This window comes from Misgurnus anguillicaudatus, chromosome 19 (genome assembly GCF_027580225.2).
Source record: "Misgurnus anguillicaudatus chromosome 19, ASM2758022v2, whole genome shotgun sequence".
NCBI lineage: Eukaryota > Metazoa > Chordata > Actinopteri > Cypriniformes > Cobitidae > Misgurnus > Misgurnus anguillicaudatus.
In genome coordinates, this window is record NC_073355.2 from 41544545 (window position 1) to 41560581 (window position 16037).

Consider the following 16037-nt stretch of genomic DNA (forward strand, 5'->3'; position numbering starts at 1 on the left):
TTTTACCTACACAGTCTCACAGAGGCTTGTGATATAGTCACGTACATTTTTTATTATTTTTTCGTGATATTATCACAAATTTCCATGTTTTTTTGTGATTGTATAACAAATTTCTTTTTCGTGTGATTATCACTTATTGGTTACTCAACTGCTTTTTTCTATTTTTAAACCATTGTCGCTTCAGTTTAGGGTTAGATTTGATGTTTGCATTAGAATGTGACTTTGTGCATTGGTTTATACTATTTTTTCTGATTTATTTTTTTATATGTCGCCTGGCGTTAGGGTTAGAGCTGGGTTTGGGTAAGTATGTCATTTTATGTAAATCTAACCCTAAACCAAAGTGACAATGGTAAGAAAATAGGACAAAACAGTTGAGTAAACAATACGTGATAATCACACGAAAACAGAAAGTCGTTATACGTTCACGGAAAAACATGGAAATTCGTGATATCACGAAAAAAAGAATCAAAAATTTATGTGACTATATAACGAAATTTCGTGAGACTGGGTTGCTTTTAAAACATACAAATTGCGGCATCATAATAGTACACGCATTTGTAGTTGTGGATACTTTTTTGCACATGCACATAAAGGAGTATCTAGTATGTAGGTCAGGGGAGATATTGTGATTTGTCGCAATGTGTATGTGTTGAGTCTATGCGACAGTGATCCGCAAGTTGATCCAAAATAAGCGGGTGCATGCGCTCACCCATGGTTATGAGTCATCCAACAATATTTTTAATGATATTCGGGTCGCAGTCTGTCGGGTCGTTTGAAATAAAGATGCCAATTTACTATTTTAAACAATTACTACTTTTAAAAAATGCGGGAACAATACCGAAAAAAATATATATATATATATTTGGCGGTCTGAGTGGGCGGGTTAGTTAAAAACGTCGGTCAGGTGCAGGGGTTGTTTATACATTGACCCGTGCATCACTGGTATGTGTGTATAAGCCAAATGAAGTATTAGCCAAATGAAGTATACTATGCAAGTGTGTTTGACTGTGCGAGTACGCTAGCGTACATGTAAAAAATCAAATGTTTTCAATGTGTGTATCAGTTCTTTTTGAACATTTCCATCTAATTTGAACAAAACCATGATAATATTAATAACCGTGATAGCATAAAATTGCAGTATATGTGTTAACATGGCATTTCCTGAGAAATCCGACCTGTCAGCTCAAATTATGAATCGTTATTACAAACGCACCATTGTGATTTGTGGTAAGGTACAAAAATTATGTACTCGTTTAATAACGATTTTTGTTTATTTTTAAACAAATATGTTATGGATTGCAGCTTTAAATGAATGATGAAGTGTAAACCCAATCATGTCTGCCAAGAGCAGCCTCAGTGCAATAAAACTTTGTGAAATCAGCACTTGATCATCTCAGATAAGATTACCGAGTGTTAAAAATCATTAACTTAAAGACAAATCTGTTTTTCACCCTGAGCTATTTATCCAGCGTGTGAGAGCAACAGACGTTTTGTGAGTTAACTCTGCAGAGAGTTTTCCTGTCTTGGAGGTTTGTGGGTGTGGAGTTGCTGGAGGAAAGCTGTGTCTTTTCTTCACCAAACCCACTAGGCCAAAACAGTACAGCGAAGGGAACGATCTGTGTACGCATTTTTCCACAAAGCAGCATTGTTAACAACAGCTGATCGTAAACAAACATACGTGGAGCATTACTCACGGCCGCGTGCCGTGGCGGTCCGTGCTGTTTAGCAGAGCGGACCTGTAAGGAATCATCACTGGCGGGAACAAAACTCGACAGCTTTCGTCGCCCGTCTCTAAGCGAGCAGGAAGTTGGCCAACGTCCAGCGGTGGAAAATCTATACACGGTTGCATAATATAGCATATCTTTACCTCACATGAACTCTGAGGAGGCTCGGCAGCTGTGAGCAAACAGAGATCCAGCGAGGGGAGGGTGTGTGTGTGGACAGGATTCCTGTGAGCGTCTGCTGGCTGTGGTTGCAGGCCACAAGCTTTTTCTAACAGGCCTTGTGTGGTGTAGAATAACTACAGTGAAAGTTGCCGCCCTGTGCCACTATGACATTGTGCGGTTTTACCAGACAGTTAATCATCTTGCCGAAGCTTTACAGATAGATGTTCAGACGAAAAATCCATGCGGCCTCACATGCAAGTCAAGCTTTTTGTTTTAACTTTTCCTTTCTTGTGGTTAAAGGTAACATGGGATGTTTCTTGGGAAACCATGAAGCGATTAACAGCCTTGGTTTTTGCATTAAGTGAAGCTCAAGAGAAAGAAAGTCCAAAATATTGATGTGTAGCAAGCTTTGGAAATCTCTCCTGGAAAAAACACATGTTAATGTTTTCAATTGTTTTTCGCATACAGCTTTTTAAATGAGATTAAGTGGAAATATTATGCACATATATCACAATAACTGAATGATTGAAATACTTAAAAAAGTTATGCATAGTCAAAATTTAAAGTCGACACAAAGTAAAGAGACTGGTAAGAAGTTTGGTTTTGTGTTTGTTTCTACAATTTCTAGTTTGATTGACAGTTGATAGGGTTTTTGAGGGGGCAAATGTCATGTTTAAAGTAGGGCTGCAATATTATGCACATATATCACAATAACTGAATGATTGAAATACTTAAAAAAGTTATGCATAGTCAAAATTTAAAGTCGACACAAAGTAGAGAGACTTGTAAGAAGTTTGGTTTTGTGTTTGTTTCTACAATTTCTAGTTTGATTGACAGTTGATAGGGTTTTTGGGGGGCAAATGTCATGTTTAAAGTAGGGCTGCAATATTATGCACATATATCACAATAACTGAATGATTGAAATACTTAAAAAAAGTTATGCATAGTCAAAATTTAAAGTCGACACAAAGTAGAGAGACTGGTAAGAAGTTTGGTTTTGTGTTTGTTTCTACAATTTCTAGTTTGATTGAAAATTGATAGGGTCTGTTTTGGGGCAAATGTCATGTTTAAAGTAGGGCTGCAATATTATGCACATATATCACAATAACCGAATGATTGAAATACTTCAAAAAGTTATGCATAGTCAAAATTTAAAGTCGACACAAAGCAGAGAGACTGGTAAGAAGTTTGGTTGTGTGTGTTTCTACAATTTCTAGTTTGATTGAAAATTGATAGGGTCTGTTTTTGGGCAAATGTCATGTTTAAAGTAGGGCTGCAATATGGGTCAATATTATGCACATATATCACAATAACCGAATGATTGAAATACTTCAAAAAGTTATGCATAGTCAAAATTTAAAGTCAACACAAAGTAAAGAGACTGGTAAGAAGTTTGGTTTTGTGTTTGTTTCTACAATCTCTAGTTTGATTGACAATTAATAGGGTTTTTGGGGGGGCAAATGTCATGTTTAAAGTAGGCCTGCAATATTATGCACATATATCACAATAACTAAATGATTGAAATACTTCAAAAAGTTATGCATAGTCAAAATTTAAAGCCGGCACAAAGTATAGAGACTGGTAAGAAGTTTGGTTGTGTGTGTTTCTACAATTTCTAGTTTGATTGAAAATCGATTCAACAAACTTAAAGCGCATTCGTACTGCATATTGTATAGCGCATTATTCAGCAAGTTGAAACTTGTCACATTTTTCTTCAATATCGTGCAGCCTTAGTGGAAAGCAAACTTAATATTTAAAATTAATGAGCCGAACTGATATGATTTATAGCGTGCTCCCCATACATACTTTTGAGATGGTTCCCACCGAATGCTCCTGTGTGTAATTCAAAACTCGTTCGGTTTATCAGCCAGTATTATTTATGTTTCCCAGATGAATGTCTGGAAATTTAAAGAAAACACTTTAAAATTAAGCTTTTATTGCTTAAACGTTGCTCTTTTATAGCTCAGGAGTTTTCTCTTGTGTATTAAGTTTGTCTTAGACATTTCTCCCAAAGTTGCTTGGATGGAATAGAAATGGATACAAATAAGGCAATTGTTGAAATATAGTATGTAACGATACAATTATAGTAGTTGGTTTGGCAAAGATAGGGTCTGTTTTTGGGCAAATGTCATGTTTGTTATCATTAAAATCCTACACTTGTGGATCTTCAGGGGTCTTCTGAACCTCTAATGGAAACAGATTTTTCTGTCTTTTTCACTTTAGAATAATTTAGCAAAAGTTTCCATTTGCTCCTCATTTAATTTTATTGGTGTCCAGGAGAAAGAGTTAGGGTTTTAAAGAGACCTATAATTGGTCTTACAGGTGAGTAGCATGGGCTTTTGCGCTCTTCACTGTGTTTCGGGCCTTATCAGTAATTCACGCAAAAGTACAAAAGGATTTTATAGCCTTGTGCCCATTTGTTTATGACGGGCTTTGGGACAGATTCACTTAATGTCCTTCTACATTTGATCTGGAATAGGATATGGACTGAAGTCAGAGTGAGCTCATGATATCGCATTTGTAGCTCCCTGCGGAGTGTGTGTTAGACTAATCATGGCTCTGCGCTTCAAACCGGCCCAGTTAAAACGCTTTGTTCCCTATCCGACAGTTCTCCTCAAAGATAACCAGATGTCCAGCTGTTTTGATTTCGTCTCTTAAAGAACAATGTCTTTCTCATGCGTATGTCCTTTCGGACCGCCGCCTAACACAGTTTCCCCCTTTTTGGTCCCAAAACTTTATTTTTCGAGAGAAACGACAGCAACGGTTTACCCGCAGACTCTGGGTGGTTTCAAGACAAATACAAGAAACCCGAAACACAAATCTCAGAGCGGCCTAATGCAGGATGACATTCACCATGTGCCGTGACTTACACAAACAAAGAAAAGATGAGCGGGCCAAGAAAAGTTGCATATCGCCTTCCTTATGTTAACTCGTGTTTGCTTTCATATGTCATTTTTTTATTTCCATACTAAAGTTAGAACTGCACTGGCCGCGGCTCCAGGAGTCCAACGCGAGCCAGAAAGTCATTTGGAGCGTTTCGCTCGAGTTCCGCGGCCAAGCGTGCGGTTGAATTAACCCCAAGACAACATATAAAATGAATCGAGAGCTGCAAAACAAAAGACATCTTAAGATTTCCAAGGTTATCGTATCCTTGTTTAACCTAGACGGACTGTTATTTGAGCTGGGTGAATTTTTCCTGCCCCGAATCCTGAGCATTAACGTTTGGCACGTAACCCGTCATGCACCGCTTGCGCTACGAACATAAATGACACCTCAAATCGTGCTTGTTAAGGTGAGACGCTCTATAACCTTGCGATGCTATTTAGCCAAGCGACCACCCATCTATTAGCTAAGCAACATGCGTTCAGAGCACCCTATAGTATCCAAAAATGCCCTACCAATAATTGATTTCATTGTCACTTTAGCGCTTTCTCAGTATTTGTTTCTTTCTCGCTCTCCTTCTCCACCCAGCTGCAGAGAGCCTGACGTAGTTCGGATAAATACATGTGGAATAGGAGCCATATGTGAAAGCAGAAAATGTACACAGCCGTCTTCCACAGCGCCAGTTGGAAACCACAAGCGGGAGATCAAGTGCAGCTACGTCCGTGCATGAAAATCGAGCTGGTTTTTTAATCGAAAGTCCCGTATAAAGAATCTAGCATCTACAGCAGTTTGTCGACATTTCGTATGTGCAACCCAGGAACGAGACCTAATCTGATCAAATTTTTTTTATAGTTAAACAGATCGGTTTTGCTTTCTCTCTAATGAATCACAGCCTGTTGCATCTACATGTTTTGTTCTTAACCTTTTCATACTATGTCTTAAAAATAACCATTTAATCAAAGAACCATTTCTTTCATACCTTTATCAAAGGTTCTTTGAATGTTATGAAATAATTTAGCCAAAAATAATGTTTCGTCTATGGCACCTTTATTGTGTGTATATTTCATATACAAATAATACATATGCATAAAATATGACTGCTGGTAATATTCTTTGCGATGCACATTGCGGTTGGCACAAACCATGTTTTTTCTCGCTGCAAGTCAACTGTTATTTAATTACGTCTGGGTCGGGTTTTTTTCATTTCGTTCTCAGTTTCCAAGAATGAGGGCATGTCACGTTGGCATCCACCTAGTTTGACCGACTTTCAAAGTGACAGATGAATCTGTGCCAAAATACCATAGCTTAATGACAACAACAAAAGATATGGCAATCATTTACCCCTCCCTTTAATAACCTTGCCTAACTTTGAAAAGGAACAATTGTATGCATAATGGCAGTTTATTTACATAAATTTTTATATTCTGATGTCTAATATGAACTTATCCAAACAGACCTTTAACCTTTTTGGCTCACGTCATTTGAGTTTTAAGCAACTTCATTTGGTTTTGGTTATGTTGTTCTCATTATTGTCTTTTTTTGTGTTTGACACATGCATAATGCATTTTGCATCGGACAGGACCATGCACAAATATATCATAGCTAGTGCATGGGTTAGCGAAGTTTAGGAAACATTTAGTGGGCGATTCTTTTGATTTGAAATATTATAAATTATTATAAACTTTTATTTAATTAATACAATGACTAGGAAAATAAATGTGTATTTTTCTTATATTTCCATTTAAAAACATGTTGGTGGTTCCTGGGATAGAAATACCTATTTAAGTGGGTCACAATAAACACTGATCTAAAGGGCCCATTTTGGTATACCTAAATGGTACATGGGACCTTTATCTGTACCTAAATGGTACATACAGTATTAGGACCTTTTTAAAGAGCACCCAGTGACAGCTTTTATACCTTTGTCTGACTGTATAGTAAAGAATGAGGCGTAGCAACAGTAACAAAACAAAAGAGAAGCCTTCCCCCTTTTAAAATACTTTGTTGTGAGAAAGGCATGTTGCTGGTACAATCCATCCCCTGTAAAAACAATGGTGTGGTTGTGTCCCGTAACCCAATTACGCCCCTTGAGAGAGAGAGAGAGAGAGCAAATCCCGTAGTTTGATCCACGGCTTTATTAATTTAGCTTTCTTTGCTCGGTAACGTGCACTTTTATGCAGAATTTGCAGATTATTCAGATTAAAACGATTAAAGCGTATTTAAATTGATCTATTTGGGATTGAGGTTATGGTTTTAAAGTTAGCAATGGCATCTGATGATTATTATTTTGTTCAGAAACACATCCAAAAAGAAACATTTGTCATTATAAGTAGTATAAATAAATAAATGTATTTATATTTATTTGCTGAAGAGCATAAGAGCAAAGCATGTATAGTTTTGCAACATCTTCCATTCGGCCGGTTTATACTTCTCGATGTGAACCGGTGCATCTGTTAATTTCATTTTAATCTAGATGAAAACTTGGATCCATTTCGCTTTATAAATCTATATTTGTATGGCTTCATGAGTTTTGTGTGAGGTCTATAAGAACAAATTCCTTACAAAGAAATATCAGCGTATTCCAATGAAACAAGGATGAGTAAATAATCACAGAGCTTTTCTTTAATACAGTGTAATTCGACATTAAATTGCGGTCTGGGTTTGCTTATTCGGTTTCAGTCGACCTTCCGTCGATTGAATGCGTGGTGTTAGCGATGCAGGTCGTCACGTTTGGCCGTTTCTTTGCTATGTTTACCTCCCACTGCTGTCTGTCGTCAGCTCGCTGGTTTCCTGGAGAGGTGAACTTACTGTATCTTTATTCATTCAGCAGGAGGAAGTTTTAGCAGGAAATGAGGAAAGGGATGTGGGCAGTCATATTTACAGATAGGAAGAGGGTGTTTAACTTTTCACTCCGGTCTGAGTTCAATGTTTGTACTTTCACCTTAGATAAGAAAGTGCTTTAGTGTCAGACCCTTATAGAGTGTGAACGCTATTTCATTTAGTACTAGTATATACATTTAATACTGTATATAAAATAAAGACAAAGGACTGATTTACTACAGTACAGTTCTTTGTAATTAAGTAATTTACATGTATAATTTGAAAGATTTGTGTCCTCAGGTTATGCTGGTATGTTTATTAATATTAGAGCAGATATGTTTATACAGTCTTTAATGTCTTTTAACAGTAATATTAATAAAAGTGTGTCTCTGGTTGTTGTGTGTGTTGGCACAGATCTGCTTTGCCTGTACAAGAGTCACTATTCAGGAAACATCCATTAGCCCTATTTAGGATTTTCTTCCTCCATCTGTGTCTTTCTTTTCTTACCCACTTCTTAATTCAGAGGTACAGGCTGTATTTTACACTTTTGGAGTACAAACCCATTTAATGCATTGTAGTGTTGGTTAATCTATCTGACAATTATAAAGTTTTTCCTTTTAAAGTTTTAACATTTCTATATAGTTAAGCCTGTAATACTGTAATGCATTACAGTATTAAGCTACTTAATTGCGTTACTTAGTTACTTTGCATGGAAAGCAATGCTTACGTTACTTTTAAGTTACATATGCGTTACCTTTCCTTACTTGGCTAAGGCTTGATCTGTTTCAGGCCTTGCAGGTGTTTTTTATGATCGCAAAAATGTCAAGCTCTCTGGCCTGATATCTCAGTTTCTGACTCAAACAATTCTGCGTTAATATGTTCAGTTTAATTCAGTTCAGTTTAATTTTATTCTTTCAAATTGAAACTGAAAAGTAACTTGCATTACTTTTTTAAAAAAATAACTCAAATATTAATGTGTACATTTATAAAGTAATGCGTTACTTTACTCGTTACTTCAGAAAAGTTATATTATTACGTAATGCGCTTTACTTGTAATGTGTTACCCCCAACACTGGTTAACCCTCCGTAATTATGAAATGTACTATTTTTTTCTGTACTTACAATTCACTTCAAAGTATTTAAAAACAATGTATAAAGAAGCTTTATTGAGCTTAATTAAATTCAGAGCAGTATTTTATCAATGTAATATAAAAAGGTGAAGCTGCTATTTTCATTTATTTTCTAAAGTCCATGTAAGAAAAAGCATGTATATTTGTGCTACAGTACATCTCACATCAGAGAGTTACCCTTATGCAAATTAACCATGATTTTACCATGGATGACACCAATAAATCATGGTTACTATACTGTAGTTAAACCACGTTTTTACAAATGGTAATTGGTATGCAAAAAAGCATTACTATACTTTTACTATAAAAACATGGTAAATTTTTCCTGAAGATATCTATCTCATTTTCTTTTATTTCTTCCACGTATAGTGCACTATGTTGACTTTCCCGTACAGGGAATAGTCAGCTAGTGAACACTTTTAAATGTTCATCTTCTGTTATTTCTTATGTACACTAAAAATGCTGGATTATTTCAACCTAGCATTGGGTCAAAAAGGGTTAAACTCAGCTGTTGGGTTAAATTAATCCAGAAAGTGTTTATATTTGGCCCAACAATGGGTTAAAACAACCCAGCGTAAGAGTGTAGTTTATTTAGTTTCTCTTGTAATGAAATGTGAGCGTGTTTGTGAAATCCAAGTCTCATCTCAATCTTAACTTTAGCATTAAAGTTTGATTTCACATTAATTTCAATTGACCTTGACCTCGACATGACCTTACTCAGTCAATATTAAAGGGACACTCAACTCTTTTTAAAAATATGCTCATTTTCCAGCTCCCCTAGAGTTAAACATTTGATTTTTACCGTTTTGGAATCCATTCAGCCGATCTTCGAGTCTGGCGCTTCCACGTTAAGCATAGCTTAGCATAATCCATTGAATCTGATTAGACCATTAGCATCGTGCTAGAAAAATAACCAAAAAGCTTTTGATATTTTTCATATTTAAAACTTGACTCTTCTGTGGTTGCGTCGTGTACTAAGACCGTCTGAAAATTAAAAGTTGTGATTTTTTGGGCAGATATGGCTATGAACTATACTCTCATTCTGGCGTAGTGATCAGTGACTTTGCTGATGTTGCATGGCTGCAGGAGGCTCAATGATATTACGCAGTGTCCGAAAATAGTCCCCTGCTATTGAAAGTTACCAAGGGGACTATTTTCAGGTGTGATGCTAATGGTCTAATCAGATTCAATGGATTATGCTAAGCTATGCTAAAAGTGGTACCGCCAAACATGGATATCGTCTGAATGGATTCCAAAACGATAAAAATCAAATGTTTAACTCTAGGGGAGCTGGAAAATTAACATATTTAAAAAAAAGTGATATGTCCCTTTAAAGTTATCCAATAGTGTAAGAAAGGACAGCACTCACAGTTCACTTGCAAAATAGTATTTTAATCCCAAACAATGAACGTTTCGGGCTAAACCCCCTTCTTCAGCGTGCAATGGCGATCCAATTCTTCATTCATCCCAAACGGAATAATTGTACCCAAATAATGAATCCAATTTGCTTCTCTCTTTAGTAACAATTTGTCTCGATCACCACCCCTGTGTGGCATTTGCACAACCTCAATACTTTAAAGATATCAAATTATATATAGTTATATTTTTACAGAATGCTCTTTACATTATGTAGGATGATTTTATGTAGTTATATAGCAATAATAACTTCATCTGGCTGTTCACAAGCACCTTAACTGAGACAGAATGAGCACCAGGGTGAGAGACGGCGGCGTGGCATTGGGGCGTGGTTACAAAAGGTGTTAAACAGAGACAACATACGACTGCCTAAAGTGCCAGGGAGAGAGAAAGATAGTTAAAGATATGGCAAAGAGCAGACAGTAGGGGTTGTGATGGCAGTGATGCATTTGCATAAAGGGCAGGGCAGAGTGCCCGGCAGTGGAAACGGTTGGCATCACGCCTCGCAGACTGGCAGAGGGGCGACTGAAGAGAGAAAAATAGTGGTGGGGTGAGGGGGGTTTAGTCAATAGTGCATCCCTTGTTCTGTGAGAGGAGGGCCTGGTTTGTTGGCAGCGACGATGGGGAATCTCTTGTTTGTGTGCTAGATTGCCCCTTTATTTCTTTGATTGCGAAGCGTTCAACACTCGGCAACTGTAGTGCCTGTGTGAATTTGCGTGCGTGCGCGTGTGCGTTCGCGGGGGCATCTGTTCCTCTTTTACTTTCTTAAAATCCCACATCATGTTATAGGTTTTCACCTCTATTCATCAGCTGTGAACGAAAGAAACACCTCACCATCAATTCATCGCTGTTCAACCATATAGGTGACGCTAACGCTATTAAAAATGGGTCTCTGGGTAATCTCCATCGTTCTGGGTAGCATGGGCACAGTTTTGGCACAGCGACTTATCTATTTGCATGTGGCGCATCCTGCCAACCAATCAGCGGGCTTTAATCGAGGCAGTGACCAGCGACGTTGCTTTGACTCGTTCGGAGCCGAAACGGCACAGAGCCGGCGCTGCTGGATGATGTCATAGACCCACCGTTCAAAGTGGCGATCAACACCGCAACACCGCGGCCGCACGATGTGCCTAGGGCTACAGATATAGTTCGTGATTACATGCGGTGCATGTTGCTATTTTGGGAGTATCAGGCTTTGTGGTATTCTCTTTGTGGTATTCAGATGTCAAATTTGCACACTCTTCACTTCACTTACATGCTAAAATAATTTATGTGAAACCTCATACTGTGTAAAAGCCTATCGGTCACATGAATCTAATGCAAAGACATCCAGGACCTATAATGTTTTGAAAGGTTTTTTTGTTCCTACAGCCTCAGTTTGAACGTGAAAGCAGTGTGTGGCAGTCAGGTGCATCGGGCCGTGAAGATATCTCAGTGGTATGTTGCAATCGGACACAAGTTTAGTTGCCTCAAGATTTGTGATAATGCTTACAGCAACAATGCACTTAGCAGACCAGAAGATTTTGCCTAGAGGACAGAAAGAAAAAATTTACTATCTTGTATTTTAAGATAATTACTTCCAAACAACCAGACTAGGAGAAATGAAGCCGTTTTGCATACGACAGCATTTCAAGTTTTTCCAGGTGTTCCTATAATTGTCAGTAGATTTGGGTTTAACACAAAAATAAGAGGTTAGACTTCACTCAAAAATGAAAATCCTGTCATCATTTACTCACCCTGTATGAGTTTCTTTATTCTGTTGAACACAAAAGAAGATATTTTGATAAATGATGGTAAGCACACAGTTAACGGTACCCATTGGCATCCATAGTATTTGTTTTTTCTTGTTTTTTCTTACCGTCAACATACTGTCATTTATCAAGAAACAAATACTGAAACAACATAAAGGTGAGTAAATGATGACACATTTGTCATTTTTGGATTAACTTTATCAGGCAAAGACTTTTTTTCAATTAAATCATATTATAACAACAAACAATATTACAGCTACATTCATTGTTGCATTAAGCTGTATGGTTATAAACTGAACTCTTGTTTCATTTTTAATAATTGATAAATAGTTCAATATTAAACTTTATTTCTAGCCACACTGTTAGACTTAACTGTAATTTCTACAGTTACTTACCACAAAATGCCCACACTGTAAAAGAATTCCGTAGAAATTGCAGCTGGGTTGCCGGTAATTTACCGTAGATTTAAATTTATGTTATTTACTGGAAAAAGTTTGTTCAAAGTTAAATAAATTTTGAATATTAAGAAGTCTTTATCTTTACAGAATAAAACTATACAATAACAGCCTCATGCAAAGCATTCTGGGAACCAGAAATCATCATCAACTTTTTTCTGTTTTTTTTGCTTCAGATTTTGTTTCCCAGAGTGCTTTGCTCGATGCTGTCATTTTAGTTCTACCCTGTAAAGACAAAGACCTGTAAATGTTCAATGTTCATTTAACTTTGAACAAAATGTTGCCAGTAAAAAACGTAAGTTTAAGTCTACGGTAAGTTACCGGCAACCAGCTGCAATTTCTACGGAAGTTTTTTTACAGTGTAGATTTAAATTTATGTTATTTACTGGCAAAAGTTTGTTCAAAGTTAAATAAATTTTAAACATTAACAAGTCTTTATCTTTACAGAACAAAACTATACAATAACAGCCTCATGCAAAGCATTCTGGGAACCAGAAATCATCATCAACCTTTTTCTGTTTTTTTGCTTCAGATTTTGTTTCCCAGAATGTTTTGCTTGATGCTGTCTTTTTAGTTTTACTCTGTAAAGACAAAGACTTGTAACTCTTTAAAGTTCATTTAACTTTGAACAAAATGTTGCCAGTAAATAACATAAATTTAAATCTACGGTAAGTTACCGGCAACCCAGCTGCAATAACACTGTAATTTCTACGGAATTTTTTACAGTGCAGTAAAATACCATCATTTTCTTTTCCAGTTCATTACTGTAATATGCATTGCATTATGGGTATTAACATTTAATTTACAGTGATTTACTGTATGTTTTAAATTTGCGGTAGACTGCTGTAAAACAACAGCAGTAGTGCTACTGTAGTTGAATAAAATAGTGTTATAAAAGCATAATGGAAATGGAAAAATAAAATATATCTATGAAAAATGAAATCAATTTTATTTGTTATGCTTTTAGCAGACAATGGCAGTGAAGCAAATTTCAAAATGTGAATTGTTTTTCAGCAGTGTAAATAATTTATTGAGAATTGTAGATAGAAACAAGAAAGGGATTATGGATAAATGCTTGACCGTCAGATTTGAATTTGACCTCAAGACTTCAAAACACTAGTGACGCCAAGATTTCGCTCCTCGGAGTGTCGGGAGAGTGACAGAAGATGCTACTTAGGGAGTGTAGCGAGTAACTTTCAAGTGACTCTGTGGAACCGTGGTAGTGTTATGGACCTATGACACGGGTGAACTGGGTTCAATTCCCCTTCAAGGCAATGTTTTTTTAAAACTAGGTTACAGTAAGGGTATTATACTGTAAAATGGAACTGCAGTAAAGGCATCATACTGTAAAAACATGTACAGCTATGGTACTGTAATGGGGCAGTTACAGCAACACGTTGCCAGTGAGTTACCGCATATTTACAATAAAAAGTCTAACAGTGCACTTACTGATACTGTAGCTGTTGTTTGTTTGTTTTTGATAAACTACATCCTTTCCTGCAACACCTACTCGGGAAATGATGTTATAATGAGTTTTATCTTAGCCATCGCTGTTTACGTTGCATTCATACAGTGCAGTTATGTGCCTCCTTTTGCCAGCGAGGGGAAAAGAAATCATGGGGATGTATGAGATCATACTGTAGTTTGATGTCAAGGCGTAAGAGATGTTATCAACCGACTGCAGTCAGGGCTTCTAAATTTGAGGCATGTTTGCCGCTATACGTTGAAACGTTATGTAGATTTAATCTGCTGTGATCTTTTTTTGCACTTCCTTTCTAACATAGTAAGTTTTGCCTTTAGCAATGTTTAATTCAATGTAAAGCTTAGAAAGTTTTTACGATTCTTGGAAAATATGTTAACATATGAGAGTATTTTGCATGTTTTTTTCCTAAAAATTCGTATTCGTGCCGCGGTTTCTCCAGCGCTCCGGAGACCACGTCCCTCAAGGCTCTCTGGGATGCATGTGCCATTCCTCTCCCCACTGCCACAAATTGCTTGCAGATTTTTCACACGTAGTAATGTGCCGGTTTGTAAACTGGGGTAATTGCAAACACCACCAAACACAGCTACAGTTTTCGTCACGCATCACAAGCAAGCCACGGTCTGTACAGGCACGGCGAAGTCGTCCTCCCTGGCGAAGTTTATGGTGATAAGCTAGTGTTTAAGAGAAGCTGATTTAAAAAGGAAATTTGCATGCATCACAAGACGAGCGAAAGCAGGTGGCAATAAAGTTTAACAGGGAGAGTGAAAAGAGTTGCATGAATGGATCTGCGTAAAAAAAGCACTTGATAAATGATGTTTGGGATACAAAGGGGAGAATGGGGCTAGTTGTCACACTTTTTTTTCTGACTTTCAACAACAATCATAGAAAAAAGTTTCTTATTTATAAAAACTTATGAATAATATCACAAGCACAACAAACATTTGCATAATGTTGTCAAAAGCCTATTATTATGAGATACAATGACAACTTGTCCACTTTATACTTATAAAAATGTATATAAAGCCACAGGTGTATAAAACAAGTGATGTCACTCTGCAAGAGTGTGTCAGCACAATGCAGTTTTTACTGCGCCTGACTCATCTGAGACTGTCTTTCAAAAATCAAAACAGACCCGCAGCACAATGCCAGTGAGAGGAGGGGCAGACGTGCATGCTGCACCTTACCTGTGCCAACACACCTGTTCTTAACACTGTGTGTGTAGTGGTGTGACACAGATGTGAGTGTGTCTGTCAGCCTCTTTATGGCTGTGGTTTGGTCCATGCTGGCACGCTGGCATGTCTGGACTGGCGTCCTCAGCATCACATATAGGTTAGCACATGATTCTCTGATCTCCACCTCCCTCAAACTCTGTCATGTTGGTATTTATCACTTTTAATACACAGCCTTCTACTCTCTGATTTGAGGCATGTCTGCCCTTATCTAAAACCCCATTAGCTCTCTCGTTCATGTCTTTATCATGCTTTACATGAGTGGGCAGAATCAGGCATTATGTTTGTCTTTATTATGGTGTTTCAGGGTCACCACGGGTCACTCTGGCAGGTCAGAAAAGGAGAGTGGGTAACTTGAAATGTCACTAATGGCACCTGCTGTATAAATGTGGATCACAAATATATCTTTATTAAATTTGTGCTTTAAAACTTTTGTTTGCTTATATTAAAACCATCCATTACTTTTTTGTTTTACCTCAGGATTTTCTAGATCAGAAACAGGCTTGGATTATGATGTTAGTAAAAATGTTTTTATTATAAAAAACGTACAATTAGGAATTTTAAAATGCATGCTTAATAAAATAATAATAATAATAATAATAATAATAATCGATCAACACGCATTTTTTATTATTCCGCAATTTTTTAGTAGCGGTGTTGTCTCTATATGAACAAACAAAACCTTCATTTATAAATTATAAAACAAAGAAATATTTGTTTCTCTAATAATTTATGGTAAAAGGCTTTTTATGTAAATTAATATGACCCGTGTATTTCTGCTTCCTCTGAAAAAACGAAAAAATATTTAACATGCGTCTTTATGTCTTTGACAGCCGCAATATTTAACATTTGTGATTATTTGTGATTATTATGTCATTACACTATGGTTTTCTTAAATTTCGTTTTGATTCGTTTCTGTTAAATTAGATTATTATGTCGATTGATCAAAACGCATCGAATTGTAATCGAATTCGTCTCTTATCC

At 36.8% G+C, this 16037-nt stretch overlaps 1 protein-coding gene across 17 annotated transcripts in view; it reads left to right on the plus strand.

Annotated features, from left to right (window-relative positions):
- The window catches only part of LOC141351155 (nuclear factor 1 X-type-like), a 185643-nt gene that overhangs the window by 43951 nt on the left and 125655 nt on the right, over window positions 1-16037 (plus strand). For 11 of the 17 annotated variants that reach the window (XM_073857679.1, XM_073857678.1, XM_073857680.1 and 8 more), the window contains one exon: window positions 11507-11572. The exons of the other annotated variants lie outside the window; for them this stretch is intronic. In XM_073857679.1, coding sequence (XP_073713780.1) covers window positions 11507-11572 — 66 coding nt within the window. The remainder of the gene's footprint in view (window positions 1-11506; window positions 11573-16037) is intronic. 17 annotated transcript variants of the gene reach the window in all.